Here is a 14,121-nt window from a genome sequence, read left to right as displayed (position 1 = left end):
ACACGCTCCAGCCGTTCAAAACTACAGCAACGGCAACAGCAACAACAATTACATAATCAGCAGCAAAGTAACAAACTCAACCATTGAAACAATAGTAACAACATTCCATTTGAAATAGCCAGCAAAAAAAAAAGGATATATGAAATATAAGAAGTCCTAAATTTATTATTAAATAACTTTTCGAAACGAATTTTGCTCATCCACATTTATCATCATGTATTACTTCACGCACTTTGCTTCCAAATATGCACTATCTAAATGCAGCACTGTAAGTGTCATAATATGTTGTACCAGAGAAAAATTTATCTCTGCTTGTACTTCAATGCTTTGAATTGTATACACTAACCACCAATAGTGGCAGATTTATTGTAACTAAAGCTTTTTGAATCAATCTCGTTCCAAGGTGAATTATTTGCACTTACATCTTTGAATACAATCTTTGTACAATAAACAAAAACCAATAAAATGTGATTTTATATAAAAAATTAAAAAAAAAAAACAGATTAAGAGACTACTTGAGCGTTGACATATGCTCCGGTTGTTTTGCTGTTATCAAAGAAAATTTCAAATGTGTGAACAATTGTAATAGAAACATAAAATGTAATATCGAAAATTTGCTGAAATCAAAGAAAAGATTGATCGTCGTTCCGGCAAGACCACCGAAGAGAACCCCAAATTCATCAAATCTGGTGATGCTGCTATCGAGGTAAATACAATACCATACGCGGATGAGAGATAAGTTGTTCTATTGTCATATATTTTATTTATATATTATTATTATTTAAATACAATCGCCTGAATTTTTAGAGGGTGTATATACAAAATATTGTTTTTTTTTTTTGAAGATTTTGTACAATGGTGGAATTTGCAATATTTGTATCGTAGTGAGTGTATCGGAAGGCTAGGCTTCCGATGTGGCTAGGGAACTGTTGAGTAGGGTGTGCATCCACGTTTTTCTCCTCGTAGGGCGGTAGTAAGACCAATTTGGCAAGCGGTCTTGTAACTTGGCCTTTTTCAGTGATGATGTCAACTACTCGCACTCGGGTATCAGCACCTGGGTGTATATTGACAATCCTACCCAATCTCCACTCGTTCGGTGACAAATTGTCTTCCTTGACGACGACAAGCTCACCCGTCTTTAAATTGGTTTTTGGATGTTTCCACTTAATGCGTTTCTGCATTTCGTTCAGGTATTCGGTTTTCCACCTTTTGCAGAAGGATTGATGTAAGGCCTTAAGTTTTTGCCATCTATTTACGAAAGAGGCACTGCTTTCATTTATATCCGGTTCTGGTGGGGCCATCAGATGTCCGCCGACCAAAAAATGTCCTGGAGTAAGTGGCTCCAAATCAGTAGGTTCGTTTGAGGTTGGGCTTAATGGTCGCGAATTAAGGCAAGACTCAATTCGGCATAAGAGTGTGTTAAACTCTTCAAGAGTGTATTTGTGCCCAGACGCAATCTCGCGAAAATGACTCTTAAAGCTTTTCACACCTGCTTCCCAAAGTCCGCCCATATGAGGAGCTGCAGCAGGTATGAAATGCCATGTAAGAGCTTGGTGACTATACCCTGAGATAGCATTGTTGCGAGCATCGGCTATGAAGGCTTTAAGTTCGGACCTTAGGGATCTCGATGCTCCAACGAAGTTTGTACCATTGTCCGAATAAATATTCTTGGGGCAACCTCTTCTTGATACGAATCTAGAGAGGGCTGCTAAAAATGATTGTGTCGATAAGTCGGTAGTTGCCTCCAGGTGGATGGCCCTGGTTGTAAAACAGACAAACAGACAGACATACCCTTTGGATACACGGCATCCTCTTCCACGGTAGCTTTTTATTTGGAACGGACCCGCGAAATCTACCTCCGAATTCGTAAAAGCGCGTGAAAATGTGGATCGTTCGGACGGAAGTGTACCCATAAGTTGCGTCTGAGCACGTTTTTTGAAGATCGTGTACGTCTTACAGTTATGGATAATGGATCGGATCAAGTTTTTCACCCTTGGAATCCAATACTGAGCCCGCAATAGCCGTAACATCAGTTGATTTTCTTCATGCAAAGAGACTTGATGAATAAACTGGATTATTAGACGAGACAATACGCAGTTGTATGGAAGGATAATTGGATGGCGCTCATTGTATGACAAATCGAGAGACGCACCGACACGGCCACCAGTTCTCTTCACTTCATCTTTATCGAGGAATGGATTAAGAGAGAGGACTTCACTTTTTGCATCGATGGGCTTACCGGATTTCAGACAACCATATTCTTGACCATATTTCTGCTTCTGCGTATTTATTATCAAACGTCTTGTCGTTGCTTTAATTTCTTCGGATGAAATTAAGCAAGACTTTTGTTGAAAGGAAGCCTTTGTGTTTGGATGAGTTCTTTGAGAGAATCTCATAACGTATGATAACACTCTCAAAGCTCTCGGCAAACTAGAAAAACGGTCAAGAATGTCGTTAGAATTCCCCTGTATAGTTGTTCAAGCATGTACACGTACCTGTTTTTCCTCCATTGGCGTCTCGTAGTCGTTTTGTTGTAATGGCCATTTGGATTGTTCTTCTTGCAGCCAAGAAGGTCCCTGCCACCGCAAGGTGTTTTCCACCAAATCCTGTGCCATAAGTCCCCGACTGGCTAAGTCTACAGGATTAGATCCTGAATCGACATGATTCCAATTTGCGTTGCCGACCCTTTCTATGATTTTTGTCACTCGATGGGATACAAATGTTGACCATGAACATGGTAGCTTGCGAATCCATGCGAGAACGATGGTCGAATCCGTCCATAGTTTAAGTTTAAGATGAGTCAGCTCCAGGTTGTTGACGACAGATTCAACTGTTTCGCCCAGTAATACGGCGCCGCACAGTTCCAGACGCGGTAAAGATATAGTTTTGACAGGTGCTACTCTGGTTTTTGCCAACAGTAGGCTGACGAAAACTTTGTTGCTTGTCCTTACGCGCAGGTAGACCGTTGCTAGACACATCGTCCGTTGGCGAGAAGTGGACCCATCGTGGAATTTTAATGTTGTTTATGGACCTGTGGTTATCCATGAATGTGTGCCAACGATCCAATGTGGTAGGAAATACAACCTCGTCCCATTGTGTTCCTTCTAACCAAATGTGTTGCATTATCATTTTGGCTATGACTATTATCGGTGCTAGCAATCCTAGTGGGTCAAACAGTTTGGCGATATCTGAGAGGATAGCTCTCTTTGTATAGGATTCTGGGCTGAGTATTGGTTTTATTTTAAAGTAGAAGAAGTCAGTATGCGCTTTCCACCTTATCCCAAGAGCCTTGACATCACTTGTGTCTTCGAAGTCTAAAGACTCTTTGTTTAGCAAGTGGTCTTTTGGAAGGCCTTGTAAAATTCTTCCACAGTTGGCTGTCCATTTTCTTAATGGGAAACCTGCCGACTCCAATGCTGTTCTTATCTCATTTCTAGCTTTAATTGCAGCCTCTATAGAGTGTCCACCTGCTAAGACATCATCAACATACATGCACTTCCTGAGTATGTTTGAGGCTGCTGGTAGTGAGCTTTCAACGTCGTCAGCTAATTGAAGTAACGTCCTTATTGCCAGATAAGGAGCGCAGTTGATTCCGAACGTTACCGTCTTCAATTCAAAGATATTGGTTTGTTCGGTCGGACGGTTGCGGAAAACGATTCGCTGGTACTTCGTTTGATCAGCCTTCAACAGGATTTGGCGATACATCATCTCAATATCGCTACTGAAGACATATTTAAATAATCGCCATCGCAGAATTAAGATGGTGAGGTCTGCCTGAAGAACTGGACCGGGGAGAAGGATGTCATTCAGCGAAGTGCCGTTTGAAGTGGCTTGCGATGCATTGAACACCACACGCACCTTTGTCGATGTGCTCTCTTCCTTCTTTACGGCGTGGTGAGGCAGGTAATAGTTGTCACTAGAGTCGGCCGTTTGATTGGTATGTATCTTTACCATATGACCCAGCTCAACATATTCATTTAACACCCTGTTGTATTCCTTTTGCAGGTTTTTATCTCTTGACAACCGAGCTTCATTGCGATAAAACTGGGAGTACGCAATCTTTAAGGAACTACCTAGACTAATGTTGACCGGATAGTCTTTCCTGAATGGTAGCGATACATCGTACTTCCCGTCTTCATTTCGCTTCGTTGTCTCTTTATAGAGCTCTTCACAATACCTGTCCTCCTCGATTAACTTCCTTTCCTTGGACATCTCTTCCAATTCCCAGAACGAAGCTAACTGCTTTTCCAGCGATATTTCGTTATAATACGAGACGCAAGTGTTGGTTGGCTTAATTGAATTAGCACACCCCGTGACTATCCAACCGAACACTTTCTCTTGCGCAAGAAGTGATCCCAGTACGTTCTTGCGTATGCCATCCAGCATAACCTGGGGATAGACGTCACCACCGAGTACGACGTCCACGGGTTCATTGACGAAGAACCTCTTATCCGCCAACATGAGATCTGGAAAAGCCTGCCGAGTTAGTGCGCTAATATGGCAAGTCGGCAAGTTTCCCGTTAATTTCGGCAGAACCATCATGTTCGTTGTGATCGATATAAGTGGGTCAATTGGTGACCGCAACTCGACACAACATGCTTCCTTCACTTGCGCAGATACGGTGTTGTTGATGCCTGACACCTGGGCATTTATCCTCCTAACTGGTAAGTTGATTCTGCGCTTCAGCCTTTCTGTGATGAAAGAGCACTCTGACCCGGAGTCGATGAGTGCTCTTGCGGCATAAGTAACGCCGCTGTAATTGATGTTTATTTGTGCCGTTCCTAACAAGACACCTTTGTCGCTGTTAGCGAAGCACGACTGTACTTGAGTCGTTGGCTTGCCTTTCGACTTGTTGAAGTTGCGTCTCTGCTGCGCTTGCCTGGACGTAGACGGAATCTCGTCCGATGGCATAGATGAGCCTCTTTGGCTGCTAGGCTGCACTGTCCTCACATGTAGTAGTGAGTGATGCCTCGCATGGCACGTGCTACAGTTGAATGCACTGGTGCATTGCGACACCAAATGCCCAAAGCCGAGGCAGTTAATGCAACGATTGTTGCGCTTAGCGAACTTGATCCTGTCCGCCGGTGCCATGTTAAGAAACATGGGGCAAGATCTTAATTTGTAATCTGCGCTTTTGCACATCAGACATGTTGATTTCTCAACGCTTACTTGGAAGGCGCCGAGTCTGTTCTGATGGCTATTGTTGTTGTATTTATTCTGTGTGGGTGCACTGACAGGCTTTGCAGAATTGGACGATTTCTTGGCACGTTCTATTGCCTCTAAATCACGGTATCTATCCATGAGGAAGTTGTCCAGTCCAGTTTACAGACTGTTCCCACAGGGCCAATGTTGCTTGTGGCAGTCTCTTAGAACAAATATGGATTATGATTGGGTCCCAGTTCCCAATATCCACTTTATTGGCAGTCAGGCAAGAGGTGCAGCTGTTGATCTCCCGCTGTAGCCATTTGGTCGAGCTTGAACACTCTTTGTCGATTGACGGTAAGTCGAGCAGTATGTCAACTTGGGTTTCGACCAGTATTCGCTCATTTTCGTACATGTCCGTCAAACCCTTCCATGCCATTGCAAAACCATCATTTGTAAGAGGGCATTTCGACACAATAACCTTCGCCTCCCCTTGAGTCTTTTTGTTGAGGTGGTATAATTTCTCAACCGGTGAAAGGCGCTTGCTTTTGATGTATACGGCCGTGAACATATCCCGGAATGTTGGCCATGAAAGGTAGTCCCCTTTAAACACATCAGTATCGCAAGGTGGAAGGGAGTGGTTATTATCTACCTCAGCAGATTTTTCTGTGCCTTTGGGGGTTGAGAGGATCTCAGACATATCCTTCATTGCCCCCATGCAAGGTATGTAGCACTGACCACCTAACTTGAATTTCTTTTTTATGAGAGCATAATCCTTCGAAGACATGTCCCGTTTACTGTTGAGGTCGTCATGGGCAGCTTTCGCTTTGCACCAAATTTCTCTCAACTCGTCTTGTTGCGTCACAAGAGCGTTTTTTGAGATGTCCTTTGATGCGGCACTGAATTCAGACTCGTATTCGACAACGTAGCGCATGAAAGCTTCCATGGTTTGTTGATATAAGTGACCACGAAGAATTGAAAATAAATTTTAAATTTAAAATAATAGAGTAATACTCAAGACTGAGCCGAATTGCAGCACACCACTGCCAACCAAACGAGAAAATAAAAAAAAGAAAATTTTTTTGACTGTTGTAGCCGATATCGCAATATATCTGGCTTATTGTACTTTATTTAATATATGTGAGTTGCACCACACCACTGCCAACCAAAACGAGAATATATACATATGTAATTGTACGTAAGTATGTATGTATATGCAACACTTTATGGCTCGCCACCCAAGATACGCCAACGAAAATCAGTTTGTAAAAAGAAAGTGTTTGTTTCTCAGTGAAAAAATTACATACACTTATATTTCCAAAAAAAAAAAAAAAAACAGAAACAGAAATTTCGTGAACAAATTGAGAAAAAATCAAAAATCAGTGCCGTAAGTGATATATGAAAAAAGTATTACCGCACAAAATCAAAAAAATTGAGAAAAATCAAAAATTAGTGCCGTAAGTGATATATGAAAAAAGTATTACCGCACAAAATCAAAAAATTGAGAAAAATCAAAAATTAGTGCCGTAAGTGAATAGTTGTGAAAAAATATATGAAAAACGTATTACCGCACAAAATCCGGTAAACGTAACCGTGCACTTACAGATTTTTTTGTTGTTGCAATTATTTCACTAAAACACTAAAAACACTAGTCACTTTGTCTCTTTTCTTATATAAAAGATTTATAAATGTCACCAATATTAAAAAAGTGCGATTAAAAAACAAATTTGTTTCTTTTTTTTTATAAAACGATTTATATCAAAGTGCTATTAAAAACCAATCACGTACCTGTGATTTGCCTGAGTTGGTGTGCAGCGCCAAAATGTATTTATGTTAAAAAAAAGAATCCCTGTGTGCGGTGTTAATTTACCAGTTGGTGTGCAGCGCTTCGTTTGTGTTTGTGCCACAAGAATCCCGGTGTGCGGTGTTAATTGTCCGTTGGTGTGCAGCGCCTCGTTTGTGTTTGTGCAACAAGAATCCCGGTGTGCGGTGTTAATTGTCCGTTGGTGTGCAGTGCCAAAAACTCGCTTGAAAAATATGATTGTTTAATATCCGGCTCGAAGGACCAATGAATATTCTCGAACTCTCGACGAGTCACTCGAGGACGATGCGTCGATGGTTGAGAATATGAAACAAGAAAGGAAATATTTTAGTGAAAGAAAACCACCAAGTTTTGTGTCTAATATAATATATGCAACAAAGGTTGGTTCTTTATTGAATTTTAATTATTACAAATTACCTCGCTTGTGTAGTGGTGATGCTGATTATGATGGCCGGTGAACGACGTCTTGATTCGCTCAGATCGCTAGGAAAAGTGAAAAAGGGTGACTAGCAGGATCGCTTGCTAAGTCATTGAGTCAAATCTAGCGGGAGTTTTTAACGAAACCATTGCCAGTTGAGTGAAAGTTATTAACAGCTAACTGGCAATGGTTTGTTATATACTCACTAGGGTTGGTAAAAAGAAATTAGGCACTGGCCTAAACAAGGCAAACATTTACAAGGTGGGCGGCCGCGTATACGTAATCTATTTAAATTTCGGTCGTGGCGCAAATTTGCTTTGCCGGTGCAGTAACTTTATACGCTCGAGGTGTTCATGTCATATTAATGGCCTGTAAAGATTTGACATTGTTGTTTTTGTTGTTGTATTTTTAATGCTGCCACTTTTATTATCAGTGCTGCTGTGCGCCGCGATTCAAAATACTTGTATGTGCTTTATCTCTGCTTATTCGCGCGTTGCCTTTCGCCATTTGCGCCTTTAAATGACGATTTATGCGCTCACAGCTTGCGAAATTCTTGTTGTAGGCGGTGTTTTTTCCCTCTTGCTTTTATTATTTTTGCATTTTGCCTTTACTGTTTGCTTGGGTTGCTGCTTTCCATTTGCCAGTCTCACAGCTTCACGCTTTATTGGTAGCCATAAAAAAATATTTGTAGAAGCTTACACTTGCACACACACATCTGCACTCACACACGTGCATGCAAGCGTGCAAGCGCAAATTACACAGCTACATAAATATCTCAGTTTTGAGTAGATTTTCATAATTTATTTATACCGTAATGTTTGCCGAAATTTATTCAAAGTTGTTTAAATGTAAATTATTGCCTTGGCAATTCGGCCTCAATAGCGCCAACTACAAAATGTAGTGCAGCAGCGGAGAGCAGACCAAAGCGGCGTGTAGTGAATTCTCCGCTCGGCTGAAAAGCGTGTGCATTTTAAGTGGTCTTTAAAATTTATATTTATTGCAGGTAATGCTGAAAAGTGTTTATGACTTCCCACATATTTTTATATATGTATATAAGCTGTCTCTATGTATTATATGGTATAACAAAAAAATGTTAGTAAACTATCATATCAAAAATTATAGTACCTTTCTTAGATGCGTTTTGTATAGCTTCAAAATTTATAAATGGATCTTCATTTTGATTTTGATCTATCGGTTTAAATGTAGATATATACTTTAGCAAACCGATCTCAATAATAATAATATTTGGAAATTTGCAACTAGTACAACTAAACATATTTAATAAGTAGTTATAAGAGTAATGTTTCTAAACTATTCAAGAGATTATCGACCTTCTTAGAGAGTGCGTACCAAAGTCAATATAATTCCAGGTCAAATGAAGTCATAATCCTCATCAAATATACATGGTCTAGTAAAAAATGGGGATGAATGTCTATTTCCGATTTGAGGGAGAAGTCACAGTAGCGTGCTTAGACAGTTAAATGCTGTCTCTTCTATTTCCAGTATTTCTGTGGTGCACTAAAGACAACCCCAACAATGGCAGTCAATGCCATTTTATACCTTGCACCTTTAAACATAACTGGTAGGCGCTTAGCGTCGAAGCCTGCTATTACCTTTTCATCGATGGATCCAACTTAGTAGGAAGAGTAAGTGGTGGATTCTTCTGTCGGGAGCTTTCTGTCAACTCTAGTTTCGGACTATCAGACCACTGTACCATCCTTCAAGCGGAGGTGGCTGTCATGAAGGTAGCAGTATATGAACTGCTCAGAAATTCAGTTTCAAGCTTTTTCCATATTAGACTTGTATAGCGGAATCAACGGAAACTGCACCGCAGATGAGCTTGCTAAGGAGGATATCTTTTCCCCAATACAGTCCGATTGGAAGCGAGTCGTTTTTCAGATGTCTTCATGTGTTCTGTCGTTAGAGCTTTAGTCCGCCAGTGAGCTCAGCAAGCTCTGGTCAACATCCATCTTAGCAAAGTTAATCTCGCCAGGATTGTTAGTGTTCTGACTGGACACTGTCCAATAGGCTTACATGCAGTGCGACTAAATATTGTGGTAAACACTCTTTGCGAAAGCTGCATGAAGCAAGGTGACGGGAACTTATCTTGTCAATTCCTCCTCTATTGCTGGGCTTTTGCCAGACGGATATTGAAATAGCGCGATAGACACACTTTTGGCGAACCTACCACAATTGCTGAGATTGATATTTTCCGCCTTGTCATACAAATGTATCCTCAGCCGATCTGTGCATATCTAAGCTCTGGCAGACAGTTTCATAAAATCTAACCCAAAAATGCTCGAAAATCTTTAGAATTTTTAGTCTTTAGATTTACAAAGAGCGTTGTTGATAAATTTATAGAAATTAATATAATTTTAGCTCGTTTTAAACTGTAGCTTCAGCGGTATTTCTAAGATTTAGAACTCATCTTAAAAATATTATCTTTACGAAATTTACTAAAATGATGTTCATTCAGAACTCCTACTGGCATTGGATACTTGAAGCATTGAGGTGTTTTAGGTGAAGTACATTTTCATATGTATTTGTTAACTATGCATAGTTCTAGGTGCATGAGCAAGCTGACTGGCTATGCGTGACCTGAACTAATTTATTAGTTTAAATATACATCTGTATATGTTAGTATGTGTGTGTATAGGCTTAAATGAATGTGTGCGAAACTGTATAAGCGGACCTATGCAGGGTTATTAATTTGCGAAGAGCACTCTAAGCGAATTTTATTAATCCGTAATCACTGCTTAGCTTTGTGGACACCAGTAGCTAAAACAATTTCTTCATATGCAAACTTATACGGGGAAATATTCGTAGAATCCTAGTAACCGGAATTAGCTCGGATTTTTACCGTTCCCGCAGTAGTCGGATACGGATTTCATTAGGGCCGTGGACGGTTATCTCGGCATCATTCTTCGAAATTACTTCAGAAATGTATTCTGCCGCCACAACAACAACTACTAGGCTTCAGAGTCTCCGAAGAACAACTCAATTTCGTAGCTGACACAATTTTCGATGAATATCTTTTGATAACGAACTGTGACATCTGATTATATTTATCATAAATTGGGTTTAAATTTATTGTTCAATATGCATATTCGGTATCATATTTAAGGTTATGAGCTTATTCTTCTTGAGAGGTGACATAATTTGACCCGCATATTTTTTAACTCGATTTCTTATGGGACGTTAAAAGGTTATAAACCTTTATACAGCAATGATTAGAAGCAATGATCCAGTTATTCGCTGACGTACTTTTTATGTTACAATATTTTATGATTCGATGTTCCCAGAAATCCTCTTTTCTCGTTTTATGATTTTGCAATAAATCTGGAGCACTGGTTTAAGGTTAAGAGTCTGTTATTCATCAATAATTTGAGATTATAATCGCTTTGTTAGCAGATGTAATTTGTATTGGCATCAACATTTTAGAATCTGCTTTATTATAAATCTTCCGTTGACGTTTTTGCAGCAATGATTGCAAATTTGGAGCCTCCTATTCAGAAATAGTTTGAGGCTATGACTCTAATAATTGCAGGGTTGATTGGAATTTTGTCTAAATTCATTGTGCTTAAACTGCAGTGGACTTTTTCTTAGAGATTTTATGAAGATGCCGGACGATACCTCACTAGATATAGCGTCCAGTAACATTCATCATCAGACTATTATGGCTGCCTGGTTATAGCGAAATTGCGAATCGTAGGGGTTCATACTGAACATAGTACAACAAAACACCTTGACGGTCTCTAGTTGTCAAAATTGTAGGAGGAGGGTTTAAAGGATGGAGTTATGTGCAGAAATTTACGCAAGTGAGGAAAGTTTTTGGGGTGCCATTCACTTATGAGCCGCTAGAAACGATTTTTTGCATATGGCTAAAGCAGCTCACGACTTCCGGTCTTAACCAAGTATCCTCTTGGTAGCCAAAGAACACCCGCTTGAAGGTGAGCTAAAGTGAGAAAGCGAACCATCCCTCCTTAGGGTTGTGCGCTGGGTTTGAGACCCGCTATCAAAAGACATCCCCAATGAAAAGAAGAAAACAGCCTCGGATGAGAGACCCCCGTTTTGATGACGCCCATGGCAAACGCATTTAGGAAGGAATATGCATCAGCTTCTGTGTAGAATATGGTCGGGCGAAAGCATACCAGAGGTTTGGAATTCAAGTGTGCTCTGCCCAGGAGACTCCCTTTCATTCGACTTTTTATAATCTATTAAATAGGAGTATAAGGTAACACAACGCACATAATGTCGAAGTGAGATCTTTGCTTTCAACCTAACTTAACCTAGGGCAATCTAAGTCAATTATTTGAGGTTTTGACCTAACTATTCCCAGCGAGGATGTAAATTATAATTTATCATGACCACACACTATGTATGCTTCTAGAGTTTTCTATTAATCATGAAGTCAGTCAGTTGTCAATGAGTCAGATTTTGGAAAAAGCTTGCTGAAATCTATTTTAAAAGCGACCCTTTTTAAGTACCCGTTTGTCAGTTTCTGCGGCAGCTAACCGGAAAGACATTTCTAGACAAGGCGAAGGCAGTTAAAACGCGGCAACAGCGCAAAAAAGGACACCCAATGCCAGCGTGCAGCTCATTTGCATTATAAAGAATGCCGAAGCAAGCATATTTCTGCATGTGCGCTAGTGCAAATAGCGGGTATATCCTATTTATTAACGTGAAGCTGTAAAGCCTGAGCTAACCGAACGCTGTTATGTATTGTATGTATGCTTGTCTGTGGGTATGTGTGCCTGAGCTTGCTGCAAGGGTTTACTTAAGCGTATGTGCGCGCCCTAGCATTTGCATTAATTACCAGGATCGGATGCATTTATTAGAATTGCGAATAGCCGCGTTACGCCCCAACGCCTCCGTACCGTTAACCGACACAAGTGGGCGGCAACGCTGTTGCAACCACATATTGCTGTTGTCGCATATGCTCGCTTGACTTGGCGGTTGTGCAAATCTGTTGCATCATCACGTTGTTGTTGATTTTACTACTACCCCAACTTGCTCTAACCCCACGCTTACAAAATCTTTTTGCTCTTGATCGTTGAAGGCATCGCTTACAAACTGTGTTATTATTACTGCTGTGTGTTGTTGTTGTTCTTGGCTTCCCTCAACTGTAGTGTGCCGCTTGGCTCGGTTTAAGTAAGCATTTTGGCTGATCCATAATGATTACAATTATTCGGGTCACATACTTTGGCCTAAGGAAGACGGCACGACGTTGCATGTTGCCACAGCTTTTATTGCATGCAGCATTCAACGTTGCCAGGCTCCACCGTATATTGCAATAATTACTGGAATTTCCTGTGGCATTGTTTGACTCTGTGGCAAAGATCGGCATGCAATTGTTTTTGTATACCGAAATTGCGGCAACAGATTTTAATTGCATTTTTTTGTTGCGCTGTAATTGTTTTATACATAAGTAACGGTCAAGAAGCTTCTAATGAAGAGAGCACAATATATTTTAACAATTTTCGGCCGTATCACAAGTTCATATCTATGAATATAGAGCTAACACTCTTTCTTCAGCAGCATTTGCGAAAACTGCTTGGAAATTATTTATAATATATACTATATCATAGTTTCAATAGATCGCATTTTAGGTCACTGACATAGTAGATTTCATTTCACAACTTGACGAGTTTCATGAAGACATTTAGATTGCAATTAGGTCACACGGTCTAATGAAAATATTTTCCAGAAACCATTACTCATCTCGTAGTGTTGACAAAATTTTACTTTGTGTTGGAGAAAATGCTTGGAAAGTTGTTTCAAATTCTTTAATTCTATAGCTCTTTTTCGCCATATGTAAAACTTTTTAAGGTAAGTTATAGCCACAATCGTAAGGGTTCTTACTAGATATTGTTCAGTAGACATTCATGCGGTGAGACTAAACATCTCGGCGGACGTTAGTTGTCAAAGTTGCATAGAGGAGGGTGAGGTGTAAACATACAGTCACTTTCTCCTCCTTTGCCTCGCCTTGCAAGACTTTTGCTGAAATATCTCGGCAGTCTTAACTTCGACGAACCAGAAGACATAGCTGAAACTGATATTCGCTGTCGTTACAAATTTGTAATATGATAAATGAATTATCATATAGAAGTTTTAGGTAATACAACTAAGCTGTCTAAGTGAGATCCTTATTCGGATCGACCTCAAAATTAAACTAATCTCACCGGGATACCTTAAACTGACTTTACAATCACGCCTACTGGAGACCCATATACATACATATATGTATATATGAGTCATTCTATAGAAATTTCCATTAAAATTTGTTTCGTACGTTTTTGTGCTCTTTGATGCAAAATATTGGACACGTATTTTTTTAGTTCGACTCAGTTTGAACACTTTTCGAATTAAGTTTCAAGTTTTTTAAATTTAACTATTAAAACTTTCTGCAAGGAAATTTTGTTTATTTGACAGAATATCTTTACGAAATTTGGTACAAATATTTAGCATATAAACGTCATTCAAACTGATAGATCTAACTAGAGATTGAGGTAGCTTCAAACCCTTTATGACACAGGAAATATATATATATATTAACATTTTTCTTTTTAATATAAATATTTATTAAATTGTACTTGCTATTAATATTCAATTACACTCTTTCAGTTTTACTTATTTAGTTGTCAGCTGCCGTCGCTTCGCCTGTTTTTGTAGCTTTCGACTTGGTTTCTGCCATTGAGATTTAGATGTTGTTTGTTCACACCTGTTTTGACTAAGTAAA

The 14,121-nt window shown here is 39.7% G+C and overlaps 1 protein-coding gene across 1 annotated transcript; it reads right to left on the bottom strand.

The window, feature by feature from the left end:
- Positions 1-2,826: 2,826 nt before the first annotated feature.
- LOC126755810 (uncharacterized) lies at positions 2,827-5,301 on the bottom strand. The gene has a single exon (XM_050468535.1). It carries the CDS (start codon positions 5,299-5,301, stop codon positions 2,827-2,829), a length of 2,475 nt encoding a protein of 824 aa, XP_050324492.1.
- Between the last annotated feature and the right edge of the window lie 8,820 nt (positions 5,302-14,121).

Source organism: Bactrocera neohumeralis, chromosome 4 (genome assembly GCF_024586455.1).
Source record: "Bactrocera neohumeralis isolate Rockhampton chromosome 4, APGP_CSIRO_Bneo_wtdbg2-racon-allhic-juicebox.fasta_v2, whole genome shotgun sequence".
Taxonomy (NCBI): Eukaryota; Metazoa; Arthropoda; class Insecta; order Diptera; family Tephritidae; genus Bactrocera; species Bactrocera neohumeralis.
This window is presented reverse-complemented; position numbering and strand designations above follow the sequence as displayed.

What these genes read in the sequence shown, in the direction of transcription:
- LOC126755810 (XM_050468535.1), bottom strand. Translation starts at nt 5,301, where the DNA reads ATGGATAGATACCGTGATTTAGAGGCAATAGAACGTGCCAAGAAATCG.